At 36.8% G+C, this 15,402-nt stretch overlaps 1 protein-coding gene across 17 annotated transcripts in view; it reads left to right on the plus strand.

Annotated features, from left to right (window-relative positions):
- The window catches only part of Wnk1 (WNK lysine deficient protein kinase 1), a 124,488-nt gene that overhangs the window by 23,521 nt on the left and 85,565 nt on the right, over positions 1-15,402 (plus strand). For all 17 annotated transcript variants that reach the window (XM_057777615.1, XM_057777623.1, XM_057777637.1 and 14 more), the window contains exon 2: positions 14,058-14,230. In XM_057777615.1, coding sequence (XP_057633598.1) covers positions 14,058-14,230 — 173 coding nt within the window. The remainder of the gene's footprint in view (positions 1-14,057; positions 14,231-15,402) is intronic.

A 15,402-nucleotide genomic window follows, 5' to 3' on the forward strand; every position in this document is an offset into this window, starting at 1 on the left:
AGAGATTTTCTCTTCTACCTTCCTAGTACTGGGATTAAAGGCGAGTGCCACCATGTCCGGTTTCTGAGCTTTATTTTGAAGTTATTAGTACTTCTGCTGTTTTTCATTTCTGTGCTCCTATTACTTTTCTTGGCATACCCAATAAATTAATAAATATTTCTTTAAGATTTTTTTGCTATATTTCGGTGTTGACTTTTTTAAAAAGCTATGTTCTCATTTCTAGATGGATATTGTATTCAAATAAAGGTTTCATATGCTTTAGATAGAGTTTAGTGACATTTTCACAGTTTTATGATTTCTATATAAGGTAAGTATCCGTATATAAGATTGGAGGTTTTCACCCAGTGAAAGTACTTTTAAAAATCAATTTTGTGTGGGATTCTGTAATTTTACTTTTCTTCCTTAACATTCTGCTATTAGGCTGGGGAGATAGCTCAGGTTGTAAAATAGGGCCTGAGTGTGATCCTCAGAACCCATGTTTTTGGTTTTGTTTTTTAAAAAAAGCAAGATAAAAGCCAGGTATGGTGGTGCATGCTTATAATTTATAATGCCAGTGCTGGAAGATGAAGACAAATGGGTCCCTGGGACTCACCAGCTAGCCGACCAGTCTACCAGACTTGGAGTGAGGAGGCGGGCAGGCCTGCTTTTCATCCTGCTCGGCTCCTACAGGGCTAGTTTTGCCCCCGAAATAACAACACACAAAGTGTATTCTTTTTTTGTTGTTGTTTTTCGAGACAGGGCTTCTCTGTAGCTTTGGAGCCTGTCCTGGAACTAGCTCTTGTAGACCAGGCTGGCCTCGAACTCCCAGAGATCCGCCTGCCTCTACCTCCCGAGTGCTGGGATTAAAGGCGTGCCCCACCACTGCCCGGCCCACAAAGTGTATTCTTTTAAGCACTGCCTGGCCCATTATATCTAACCTCTTCTTGGCTAACTCTCACATCTTGATTAACCCATTTTTAATAATCTGTGTAGCACCACGAAGTGGTGTTTTACCGGGAAATATTCAGCATGTCTGACCTGGCATCTGGCTCACTTCCCTTCTTCCCAGCATTCTGTTCTGTCTACTCTACCTACCTAATTTTCTAACCTATCAGGCCAAGCAGTTTTCTTTATTGATTAACCAATGAAACAACAGATTGACAAATGACCTTCCCACATCACAGACTAGTGAGAGACCTTGTCTCAAAATAATAATTAAAAAGAAAGGTAGGTAGTAGTGGCATTTCACTTGTATTTTAAAAGATAAAACTTGCCTAAGGTTCAGAAAAGTAAAACAGCCACACTGGCCAATCTTATTGACCAGGCAGAAATGACACATCTTTAATCCCAGTAGCCACAGTAGTTTGCCATAGAAACCAGGTGGTGGTGGTGCATGCCTTTAATCCCAGAACTAGAAAGGATTATAAAATGGAAGGAGGCAGCTCTCAGTCTCATTCTGAGATTCCTGGAGGCAGGATTGCCATTTTCGGACTGAGGTTGAGGTAAGAGCCAGTGGCTGGCTATTTAGCTTTTCTGGTCTTCAGGTTGAACCCCAATTTCTCTGAGTTTTTATTAATCGTGCTTCAGTAGGTATAGCTCCTGAGGAACAGCTCCCAGGAGAAAAGAAACTATCCTGGTATTTTTGCTTCTGGACATATTTTGCTTTTGGAAACTACTTAAATGAATAATGAATGTTTCCCTCTTTTCTTTAGAGTTTTTCATTTTGGTCTTAACTTTTCTCTGCCATCTGTTCTGGTTTGGTAAATAAACTCCTGTAAATATGTGTGTTTTACTTTGAGAAATGTTTCAATTGGAAAACTTCTACACTTGATTTTTTTTCTGTTTTCTGAGAAGTATTTTATTAGTTTGTTGGGAATCTTGCAATTACTATTGCCTACCCTCTTTAATCTATTGTCTGACATTCTGTTTGGGCTTCTTTGGGAAAAAATTTTTTTTCTATTCACTGCCAGCCAACTTCTGTTTGTGAATTTATCTTTAATTTCTGTAAGTTCTTTGGTCCTATCCCCATCATCTTCTTGTTTTAGAGTCATAACATATTTTATGCACTCTAAAAACAGATGATTCCTCTTGACTTCTCTTGTTTTTTGAGAGTCTTGCTATGCAGCCCATGAACTCTTTCCTCTTGTCTTATCCTACTTAATACTGGGATCACTGGTATGTTATCTTGTAAGGGCTCTGAGTTCTGTGTTATTTGTTCTATTTCTTTAAGTCAGTGCTTCATCATACATTCTGAAACCTAGCACATAGTACTTTTACCCAATTTTCTTGATTCCCCTCTGCCACCACCCGAACAAAATGAAAATAGCTTTGGATACCTGCTTTAGTGAATTATTGAGAAGCTCAGTAGCTTTGCAGCAACTACCACCACCACATTTACACATTTACCCTCTTGTGCTGACATTTTTTGCTAGTACACTATATGAGTTTTTAATCAGTTCTGTTTTATTGGCTTCTCCTTTGATGACCCAATCTCAAGAAAAAAAAATGTTAATTTTTATCTCATGTATGGCATTTGTTGCTGAAAATTTTTCTGTTTGATTTCCATCTCTCTTTTCTTTCTTTGGTCCCCTTTTAAGCTTGACTGCTTTCTTTAGAGAGTTGCAGTAGTGCTAGGCCCTATATAGCTAAAGTTTAGCCCTTTGAGTTGTCTTCATGTTGGCCTCTGCTATTTTACTTATACACTTATAAGTAGATTTTTCTTCTTTTACAATAAATAGAATGAAAATAAAGATAAGCTTTAGTGAGAATGGGCTAACAGAAGTACAAAACCAGACTATTTTATGATCTTTAATGGAGAATTAAAAAATTGTGGAAACTGGCATGATTTCAGAATAATTCTTAGAAGATTCCATGAGATGTAAGGGGCATTGTACCTTTCCCCCTGTGATTATCATACTTTTTACGAATTGAGAAAAATTTAACTAATGTAAATAATTTTTCCTGTTGGAGAGACCCAGTTTTATTTCAGGGATACTATATTGGAAGGCTATAAGAAAATCTGCACTAGCATTTTATTTACACTGTAGGTTTGGCCACAACAAATTCAGGGGTAATTTTCCTATTGTATCTCAGTATGCAATTTTTTTTTTTTTGAAAAGTTGCAAGTGTGTGTGTATGTGTGTGAGAGAATTGCTTTGCTTCTTAGTAGTTATTTACCCACTCTCTACTCTTCTGATATTATCGAGAATAATAAAATAGGGGTTGGGGAGATGTGTCAGTGGTTAAGAACACTTTCTGCTCTTTCAAAGGATCTGGGTTGGGCTACCAGTACCATCGTGGCAGTTTATAAATGTCTGTAACTCTGTGGGATCTGATGCCCTCCTCTGGCCTCTATGAACACTATATATATATATATATATATATATATATATATATATATATATATATATATATATTCACATACATGCACTCAGACACAAACACATGAACATAAAAAAAAATAAAATTCTTCCAGCTAATAAATATTTCTGTCACTTAAAATTGCTATTATATAGTATTCTCAGAGAATATTCCAGACTTAAATAATTTTAATGTAATTTAAAATACTGATCAATTTTCTAAAACTTTTGTAGATAGTAATTGGAATTTGTACTTCAGTTGTTTCAGACTGCTTTATTACCTCCTTGAAAATACTTTTTATCACAATACTTACCATCAATTTTTGGTACTTATTTTTGAAGATGGAATAGATGCTCAGGTTTTTGCTAAGTCAGTATGGTGCACGGTGATAAGGAGGGGAGGACTCTATATTGACCTAATTTTTTTAATCAAAGGATTCCAGACATGTCATCCATATTTTGATATGTAGAATTATCATAGTGGGGTCTTAATTTAGTAGTAAGACTTCAAATATAACCAAATATAAAATATCATAGAAATTAAAAAGACTTGAGGACTAGATATTTTTTTGAGATGGGTTATAGATTTGCAAAAGTTTGATTTTAATTAATAAAAGCCAGTTTCACTGTTTCAATTGTGAAACTTTTCTTTTGGAATCAATAAAAGGTTCCCAAATGAATGAGGCTTATATAAAAACAAAAGCAGAGAGATGTCCAGTAAAAGGATGTAAACTGAAAATTTTAAAACTAAGTTTGTAAATTGAATTTATTTACTTTGTATTGGTAAGAGAAAGGCTATTGTGCTAGGGGACCCATGTACTATATACCACACATGTGGAGGCCAGAGGACAATTTGTGGAAGTCAGTTCCCCTTCCACTGTGGGAGTCTGAGGCATTGCACTCAGGTTACTAGGTTGTATAGCAAACACTTTTCCCACTGGGCTGTCTTGCTGTGCACATCCCCCTTTCTTTAATTATTTTTAGTGAAATATTTCTTAAAAATTAATTCTTATTTTTCAGCTTATAACATAATTACATTACTCCCTTCTCCCCCCTCCTCCCTCCAAACCCTCTCATATACCCCTCCTTGCTTTCAAATTCACAGCCTTTTAAAATTTGTTGTTAGTATGTGCATATATGTATATACATATATATATTTCTAAATATAATCTATTCAGTCTGTATAATGCTACTTTATGCTTGTTTTCAGGGCTGATCATTTGGTATTAGATAACCAGTTGGTGTGCTTTTTCTGGCAAAGATTATTTCTCCTACTCTTATGCATTTTTTGGTTACTTGTAGTTCTTTGGGTAGGGTTGAGGCCTTGTGGACTTTCTAAATGACAACATTTCTATAGAACAATGAACTGAAGTTGGGTACATTATACTAAGCATTGGTATTGTGTTTTTCAGAAAGGTGAAGTTTATGAGTCAATTAAAAATAGAGTAACTGATGGGATTGGAGTTAACAAACAATTGTGAGCTTTCCTTTGAGTGCTGGGATCCAAACTTAGACATTCTGGAAGAGAACACTAATCATTTTTATCTACTGAGCCTTTTCTCTCCAATCCTAGTTTGTGTTTTTGGGACAGGGTCTCATTAATAACCTAAGCTGGTCTCTCATAATCCTGTCTCAGACTCCCTTGGTTTTACCACTACTGGTCCAATGTGGTCTTTTTCTTAAAGACGTGTTTGAGGTTAACTGTTGACTCACTAGTTGATTCAGTTTAATTTTGTTTCTCTAACCACTTTCAGGATTATTTGATATAGTGCTGATAGTAAGCTGTTCTGTGGGGAAAAGAGAGGACTTTTGGTCCCTTCAGTTGTCCTGGGGTACCAAAACTTGAGGTAACCCTAGTTTCCTCTGGAACTAGCAGTGGTGAGGACACAGACCCAGCTCCATGATGTCACCCTCAGCAGAGTTAGTTTCCCTAAGCTTTTAAAGGACCTTGACTCAGGTTTAGTTGTGATTCTTAGCTTTGATGCAGAAAAGAATTCCAGGCCTAGCTGATATGATAAGCAGAATTCAAGAGTTTATTTTTTAAATAAAGTATGTGTATATGGGTGTGTGTGTGTGTGTCCATGCATATATATGTACATATGTCACTGCATGCCTCTAGAGGTCAGAGCATAAACTTTAGAATTGGTTCTACTTTTATGTTGATTCTAGGGAATAAACTTCAGCTTATATGGCAAGTATCTTACCCACTCACCTATCTTGTTGATTTTAAAGATATTTTAATAAAATTGAAGCATAAGTGTTAGGAGAAAAAGACATTCCTCTCAGAGCATGGGTGTGGGCTTCTCTAAGTTACAGAAAGTAAGACATATCCAAATATAGATATAGGCATCTTTTTTTTTCCCCTGTTTTTTTTTGCCCCTGGGTTTTTGAGACAGGGTTTCTCTGTAGCTTTGGAGCCTGTCTTGGAACTTGCTCTTGTAGACTAGGCTGGCCTTGAATTCAAAGAAATCCACCTGCCTCTGCCTCCTAAATGCTGGGATTAAAGGCATGCACCACCGCTAATATAGGCTTCTTAAGAGTGTCACAATTACCAGCCTGGTCTACAAGAGCTAGTTCCAGGACAGGAACCAAAAGCTACGGAGAAACCCTGTCTCGAAAAAATCCCCCCCCCCAAAAAAAAGAGTGTCACAATTAATTGTCTTAGCGTTAGTCCTGTGTACTAAAGTTTGGTGGCCCAAGTTACATTGGGGCCGGGTGGTGGTGGTGCACACCTTTAATCCCACCACTCGGTGGGCAGAGACAGGTGGAGCTCTGTGAGTTCAAGGCCAGCCTGGTCCACAGAGTGAGATCCAGGACAGGCTCCAAAGCTATAGAGAAACCCTGTCTCAAAAACAACAACAACAGCAGCAAAAAAGTTAACATCTCAGAAAGTTGCTAGAAAACCTTTGTGGGTGTTTGTTTTCCCTTGGGAAGTCAGATTATAAAATGGTTCTGTAAATGCCTTGAGCAGAGTTATAATCTGATAAGGTAAAACCAGAAACAACTAGAGTTGCACAAGGAGTTTAGTACACATCCTTTCTCTGTAAATGGGGTTTCTGGCGAGATTCCTAGAAACTTTCAAGTTTATAGCTGGAAAGCAAGTGAGAAGGGCCTTAAGCAGTTGTTAATTGTTCTGAAATTCTTTCTTTGCTTGCTAGAGGTTGGATTCATGGGTCAGGATCTGCAGCCCTTTAGCTCCCTAAATTTTTTTGTCTTTGTACTTGTTTCAGAACTGGAGATAACTCTCTTTTCCAGTGCAGGAATTGTTGATCCCTTTCTTGCAAATCGATGTTTTATTTTCCAAGGTCCCTTTCATTTACATATATGAATTTCTAGGTGCTTGGCTGGGTGATAGCTCTAGGCAGGACCTTCCTGACGCCTTACTTTCTGTTGGTGGGCACAGGGTTCACAGTAGCAGCTAGCCATTCAGCCTATTCAGTTTATTTCTGTGGGCCTTTCTGCTTCTGTATTATTAATGACTCCAAAACCCCTATGTGTCTATTTTTTGGCATGTTTTTGTTTTTTGAGACAGGGTTTCTTTGTGTAACAGCCTTAGCTTTCCTGAAACTAGATCTGTAGATCAGGCTGGCCTCAAACTCACAAAGATCTGCCTCCCTCTGCCTCTTGAGTGCTGGGATTAAATACTTGTCTAAGATGGGTGGTGGTGGCGGCACATGCTTTTAGTCCCAGCACTTGGGAGACAGAGGCAGGCAAATCTTTGTGAGTTTGAGGCTAGCCTGGTCTACAAGAGCTAGTTCCAGGATAGGCTCCAAAGCTGCAGAGAAACCCTGTATTGAAAAACCAGTAATGATGATGATGATGATGATACTTGTCTAAGAAGATCTTTTCTTCTGATGACTCATTAGCTAACATTAGTGTACTTTTTAAGGCCCTCAAGCAGCGATTCAGGGAAGAGGACAGAATTTTCTCCTTGTCTTAAGTAATTTCACAAACTTTATCATTATTAACAGGGTTGGTTACATGCTTTTTCATTCCTTCTATATGGCAAATAATATGGTCATCTCTTTTCTGATTTTGGTTGGGCTTTTCTTGTATTCCCAATAAAGGTGTCTGGGGTAGAATTTCTCTATAATTTGGTAAGTACCAAGATTGGACACATTACTGTGGCATTTGCATGCTGCTAAACTGCCCTCCTTTGTTAATGTTTTTCTCTACTGTAAAAGTGACAGTAAGATGTGCAAATCCTCAGTCAAATAAAGTGAATTTTAAAAATTCCTCTATAAATTTGATAATCATGTTTTTTACTGCATAGGACCAGATCTGTCAGAGGAAACTATTTTTAATAGTTCCTCCATTCCTATCTGGCATGTATTAAAGAGGACATAATTTCTTTTGTTTGATTGGTAGTACTCCTAACAGATAGGAGTACGAACAGATTTTGTGGTCTTTCAACTCTCCAAAAGTGATCAAAATTGGGATTATTTTGATGAAGACTCGCTGTTCCTTGTGTTTCTGAATTAAAAACAGCTCATGAGATCCTTGGAGTATCCCCTTTAAAGTTTGAATTCAGACATGTTTAGAAGGACCATACCGTAAGTACTATTAGAAGAGGATCTTCTCAGTTGGCAGTGTTAGCTCCTAGAATATGAGGCAGTCATACCCAGCAGTTGTGTCTCAGCTGTAGATTATATAGCAGGTCATTAAGATGAGGACATGAGGTACTCTTGCCATTTTCTTAAAAGTTTTACAAAACAAGTGTAGTAGTAATAGCATCATAGTTTAATGAGTCATTGAAGATTGAGGTTTTCTAGTTTCCCAGTTGATATTGTAGCCATATTTCAAAAGCTTTTCCTTTGTTACTATATGCAATTTAAATTTAGTCCAGCTATTTAGAATTCACCCTAGTAGGGAATTCTTTGGGATGCCACCTATTGTCCCTGTTGTTGGTTCAAACTGTGGGAGGATACATCTTCAAATCACCAATTTCCCTTGTATTCTGAGTAATGCAGCTGAAAATTTCTTTTTGTTGGAGACCTGATTTGAAAGGGGCTGTTGGTTTTCGTGCATATTTGGGAAGTCAGAAGCAGTCTGAATAGTGCCAGGGTTAGGGATTAGGGAAGATAGGAGTCTCTGGGAATGGGGAGTTGGAGAATCTTTTAGGTAAGAGAAGTCACCTCTGCTCTTTCCCTTATGGGGGAAAAAAAAGACATAGAGAAACAAGCTACAGAATGAGAACAAATGATGAGAAAATCAGACTAAAAAGCAAACTTGGTGCATGTCATCTGAAGAAAGTACATCCTTAGAATTATAACCAGGTATATGCAGTCACATCTACAAAGTAAGTTTCATATTTAAGCTCGTTGCATAAGAGTCACAGCCAGGACTGATACCATCTCTGAGTCACCAAACCTTCGTAAGTTTAGAACTTGTCCACAGAAGCATGGGATAAATTGAATTCCAATGGATAAATTGCAACTTAAATTAGCTTCATTATCTAGTGTCATAAAACTTAAAACTAATGGCAACAGCTAAAATCTTTGGCAAGATTAGATTCTTGCTACTCCAGGTTAAATGACCTGAACCTCTACAAGTTTTTGTTTGTTTGGTTGGTTGTTAGGTTATTTTTTGGTGTGTGTGTGTTGTGTTGGGGGGGAGACAGAATCATTGTATTGCTCAGGCTACTTTGCAACCAGATATATCTGTAATTCAGACTAGTCTCAAACAATGATTTTTCTGCTTCAGTCTTCCAAGTACTGGTACTACAGGCAATAAGCCACTATGTCTGGTAATAAAGTATATTTTAAGTCAGGTGCAGTTGCATACACTTCTAGTCCTACTATTTTGGTGGCTGAGATAGAATTGCTTGTGCCCAGCAGTTCAATACTAATCTGAATAACTGAGGCAGACTCTCCCATCTCTCATTGCTTCTTTTTCCTTTTATATTTTTGTTTTAGATAAGGTCTCACTATTTAGATCAGACTGACCTTGAACTCTATCCTCCTAACTTAGCCTCCTCAGTATCTTTTAAGAGTTAAAAAGACGGAAATGAGCCGGGCGGTGGTGGCGCACGCCTTTAATCCCAGCACTTGGGAGGCAGAGGCAGGCGGATCTCAGTTCGAGATCAGCCTGGTCTACAAGAGCTAGTTCCAGGACAGGCTCCAAAACCACAGAGAAACCCTGTCTCGAAGAAAAGACAAAAAAAAAAAAAAAAAAAAAGACGGAAATGTAATACTGATGCCATGGAGGTACAATGAAAACATGATCTAATATGAAATGAAAATGTACAGAGATCAAATACTAAATGAGAAGTAGTACCACCTTCCTCAGTTTTCTGGCTTCAGTTACTTTGACTTGTGCCTTGACTGGAAAGTTTATACTTTGAGAGATACCAATAATACAATAATTCTGTCATCATGAGCAATGATCCCTAGTAGACAGATTTAGGTGACTTTGTGGATAAAGCCTTTGGCTGGGAGTTGAAATAAAGTACAAAAAGATGTGAAAGAGAATCTGGTATTTTTTAAACATTACTTTAAAAAATTATTACCTTAAAATTTTTCTTTTACTTGGAACTTAGATATGTGTGTAGAGGTGAAAAGAAAACGTGTGGAAGCCAGTTTTTCCTTTCCATCATTAGGGTCACAGGTTATCAAAGACCTGGTGACAAGTGCACTTACCTACTGAGCCACCTCACCAGTCTAATGAAATAATGTTTTTGCCAGTCTTAACAGTGAAAATTTATAGAGGGAGCAAGATTCTGAGGAGGAAGTTCCAAAGAGGATGTGCAAAAACTTACTTGCTCATGAAGCTGGAATCCAGTGGAGGCTAGAGGGGGACTGTTGTAATTAAACTGATTACTATGACTCATTCAAATGTATAAGGTCAGAGCCGATCCAGGCATGGGGTTTGGTGAAAGAGATAGCTAGAAAAACTCTCTTCTTAATAAATTCTTTAGTGTGAGCATGCTCCCTCCTATCCTACCTCACCTACCTGACCCTTTTTTTCTTAGCTTTTTGTACTTTTGTTTTGAGTTAGGGCCTGTCATACTTATAACACAAGCTGAGCCTCCTCTCAACTTAACCTCACAAGTGCTAGGGTTGTTTATACCACCATGCCAGTTTAGTTTTGCTTGTTTAATTTGTGTGTGTATGTGTGTGTGTGTAAGCTCAAAGTCAAAGGACATTTTTCAGGAGTTAGTTCCCTCTTTCCACCATGTAAGTACTAGGGTTTGAATCCAGGTCATCTGGCTTGTGGGTAAGTGCATTTACCTGCTGAGCCATGTCTCTGGCCCTCAGACTTGTTTTGGATATTAGTGGGAGTAGTGAATAGGAGTCATGACTTGTTTCTTTTCTCAAACTTCCTCATAGATACTTTGAGTCTGACTGCTTGACCCTCTAGAGTTTTTCTTGTTAGACTGTTCTGCTTTGGTTTGGAGATTTGTTTGTTTTGTAGTATGGATGGAAATAGGGTATCATTAGTCCAGTCTAACATCATACTTTCAATCCTGAGTGCTAAGATCATAGGCATGCCACCATCATCCTAGCCTGACCTATGTTTTATATTCTTTATGAATGGCCATGTATTGGCCCCATCCCCCATTTATACTTCAGATTCACTTGCATTTTTATTTGGAAGCATCTGGTTTAGGCTCATCTCTCCCTTATATCTGGAGCAGTCTAAGAACCTGGCACATGTCTTTTGTATCCTTGCCTCCCTTGAGCCATAAAGTTCAATTAATAATGGTAGTAATAAGAAGATACTAAACAAGGATGTGTTGTAATAACTGAAAAGAAAATTAGTGAAGATAGTGATATATCTGAGAATCAGGACCCTAAAGCAATGGATAATGAGAAACAATAAAGATAAGTCTCACATACATGCATTTCTGCACATAAAATCTTGTAGAGAGTGAAGGATGGGAGGAGGTTATTTTAGAGAGAATGAGAGAGAAGTTGACAATTTTCCTGAATTAAGCACAAATACTTAAATTTCATTTTTAAAAAACAATTAGAGTGGGCATTGATGATTTCCATCTATAATCCCAGCATTTGGGAGACTGAAGTAGGACTGCAAGTTCAAAATTATCTGGACCTACATATCAAACCTTCCCAGAAAAGTAAAAAGAAGTTGTTTAAGCATATTACTGACACTGATAAAGTAAACAAGAAAGTATGATCTTACACTCACCAAACTGACAAAGTTGATATGTGGGTAGGTAACTACCACATGTGCTCTTCAGCATGTATAGCAGTAGTAATCTTCAGACGCAAGATAGTGTCTAGACTGCGTAGGCTGCTGTAATGAAACTTAGATGGCATTAATTTATAAATAACAGAAAAAATTGACAGTTCAGATAACTGGGAAGCTCAAGGTCAAAGTGCCAACAGGTTCCATTTATGGTGACTACTTATTGTACAGAGAACTTGTATCATGTTCTTGTTGCATCCTCACAAGGTAGAAGGGACAGAAGAGATTAACTTGTTACCTGAAGGATGTCCCCTCCCCCTATAAAGTCGCACTTAAAGGGCCTACTTCCTAGTATCTTAGAGGTTAAGATTTCAATGTGAATCATTTAGATAATAACAAAAGCACATAAGAGCAGAAAAGAAATTACATTTTAGTTATCAAAGTATTATTTTTAAGTGGCATTGTATACATCATTGATGGATGCTACAATCTAGTACAAGGTCTAATAGCTACCATGATTTCCAAGTAGTGGTTAATCTGAGTGAAATTTTGGGTTACCTGTAATCATTTATCATTTGATTAAGTCTGTCAGTGATAAAATCGCAGGTAATGCAGAATACTGTTCTATGTTTGCATTCATAAATAAAAAATGGTAAATTTTAAGCTGGCAGCAGTGGCCCTCGCCTTTAATCCTAGCACTGGAGAGGCAGAGATGGGTGGATCCAGGCCAGCCTGGTTTATAGAGCCACTTCCAGGATAGTCAGGGATATACAGAGAAATCCTGTCTCAAAAAAACCAAAGCAACAACAAAAAACAAAACCAAAATATTAAGTTTTAATTCAAATGTTAATGAGAATTAACATTTTTTAAAAGATGTTAGTTTTTTTTTTAATATGTGAGTGAATGTTTGTCTGCACGTATGTATAAATACCACATACATTCCTTGTGCCAGAGGAGGTCAGAAGAAGGTGGTATGTTAGATTCCTTAGTACTGGAATCATGGATGGTTGTGCTCTATCATGCTGGTGTTAGGATCTGAACCTGGGTCCTTTCCAAGACCAGCAATGGCTCTTAAATGATGAGCCAACTGCTCTTTAACTGCTGAGCCATCTCTTTAGTCCTATACGTTTATAAATCTTGAAGTTTGTGTATCCTACAAGAAACAGTGCCCTGCTGGGATTGGTGACCCATGCATTTAATCCCAGCAGCACTCAGGAGGCAGATGTAGGTGCATCTTTGTGAGTTCAAGGACAGACTGAACTACATAGGCTAGTTCCAGAACAGCCAGAGTTATCTAGAGAGAGCCTGTCTAAATAAAACAAAACAAAAAACTTAGTGTTCTATATAAGTTATATATACAAGTCCAAAAAGCTTAACAGTGAAACCTTAATTGTGGTATTAGAGAAGCAACAAATGAGGAAGTGCCTAAAGATTCCTGAGTAGGTAATGTATAAATTGTATTATGTTCAATTCTTTTTACAGAATATAAAAACCAAATGATTCTTATATATATAAATTATGGATAATGTTCATTCAAGGGTAAGGAGTAGGAAGGAGGGGCCACTAGTTACTTGGAGGACTTTATAAATTAGGTGTGTAATATTAAATCACTTAGTTTTACAAAAATACTGTAATATTAAGTCATATTAGTTTTGCTGGGAATACTTCATTAAAGTATTGTGAGAGTGAGTGACTAGAAATAGTCTCCATTTTAATAAACAGAACAGTCAACACATTGTGTATATGAACCTTGTTAAGGTCTAAAAACAAATTGGATCCTTTGTCCATTTTTCATCTTAGATAGGAAATAAATTGGTTTTTGTAAAGGCACCAAGAACTTTAAACACATAATAAAAGCATACTTGCTAGATTGCTTGATTCTGTTAAGTTTTGTTGGGTGATGCAGTATAGTCATAAAGTTCTAATTAATGCAAAGATAGAACTGTAGTTGTTATTTTTTTGCCTTCAAAAACCCATGACTATTCCATGATGATTAATTAGCTATTGAGTGATTTTGGTGGTTTTTTTGTTTTATTTTGTTTTTCGAGACAGAGTTTCTCTGTGTAACATCTCTGGCTGTTCTGGAACTAACTCTGGACCAGGCTGGCCTCAAACTCACAGAGATCCTCCTGCCTCTGCCTCCTGAGTGCTGGGATTTAAGGCATGTGCCACCACCACTTGGCTTGTTGACTGATTTTGGAAGTAGCAAATGACATATTTTAGATATACATTGATACTAATGATAAATAATATCAAGCATCACTTTATAGTCCAATTTCTTTAAGTATGCAGTAGTCTATTGTCAGATACTTAGGGCATGAAAATGATTGTTATTAGTGTTTCTATTTAATTTTAGTGCTATTTTTCATAAATACATAATTTGCACATTTTTAGATGAGTTTTTGAACTTGCCATCCTCCTGCCTCAAGCCATTCTTCTGCTTTAAGAGGATACCTGAGTGCTGAGATTGTAGCCATATGCCATCATGCCCAATTTATTTAGCATCTTAATATAGCCATGTGACTTGTGTTTTATCATTTTATACCACATTGTTTTGTTTTTTTCTTTTAGGATCGAAAGTTAACAAAGTCTGAAAGGCAGAGATTCAAAGAAGAGGCAGAAATGTTAAAGGGTCTTCAACACCCCAACATTGTTCGATTCTATGATTCCTGGGAATCCACAGTAAAAGGAAAAAAATGCATTGTTTTAGTGACTGAACTAATGACATCTGGAACACTTAAAACGTAAGTCTATCAATATTTAAAAATATGTAGCAAGAATATCTAGATAATCTCATTTTATATCTACTTTCATTATTTAACCTAGCAAGGCAGAACTAATTCTTTCAGCCTTTGTGATACCATGTGTTTTTTCTACCCACAAAATTCTCTTGTATATAAAATGATATGGTGATCGCTTATTGATAACCATTGGAATGTGGTTGTTGCTGAATAAACCTATTTAATTTTAAAGTCATATTGATTGGTATTTCTAAAATTGAATGGTTTAGGGATTAGAAATCAATGACTAGGTTGCCCTCTAGTGGTTAAAATGAAATTAAATTACATTAAGAAATATTTATTTGATAACATTTTATTTTTTACTATATGTCTGCAACTAGCTATAGTCTTATTTATCATAGCACTAAAAATTAAAACCAAAATAGCTAGACATGTTATCCACTTGAGAGAAATAGGTAACATAGAAATACCAAGATCTTTGGGTGAAGAGATGGGATATACTTTTAAAATCACAGGTTTGTCAAGAGTACCTGTTTATTATATTAAGAATGGAAGCTATTGTAGAGTACATGGTATAAGTTTGTTATGGGAGAAATTAATTTTAATTACATTTTTTAAAAATTTTATTTTAAATTACTTGTGTGTGTGTGTATATATGTAACACCAAGACCAAAGGAAGCTGGAGTTACAGATGGTTGTAAGTCACCTGATGGGTGCTGGAAGCTGAATTCTGCAAGAGCAGCAAGCACTTAACTCCTGGTTCATCTCTCCAGCTCTCTTTATTATTATTATTATTATTATTATTATTATTATTATTATTATTATTACTTTTATTGTTAATTTTTGGTTTTTGAGGAAGGGTTTCTCTCTCTAGTCCTGGCTATCCTGGAACTTGCTCTGTAGACCAGGGTGGCCTCAATCTCAAAAACTTGCCTGCCTTGCTTCCTGAGTGCTGGTATTAAAGGCTTGTACCACCATGCCCAGTTTATTATTTTATATGTGTGTGAGAGAGAATATATTAAGTAAATATCTTGTGTGTGGATATTTACAGAGGCTAAAAGAGGATGTCTGATCCCTTGGAGCTAGAGTTACATGTAGTTGTAAGCTGCTGGGTGTGGGTGTTAACAACCAAATTCTGGATCTTCTGGAAGAGCAACATTAACTACTGAGCCATC

The sequence above is a fragment of the Chionomys nivalis genome, chromosome 1 (genome assembly GCF_950005125.1).
Source record: "Chionomys nivalis chromosome 1, mChiNiv1.1, whole genome shotgun sequence".
NCBI classification, from domain to species: Eukaryota; Metazoa; Chordata; class Mammalia; order Rodentia; family Cricetidae; genus Chionomys; species Chionomys nivalis.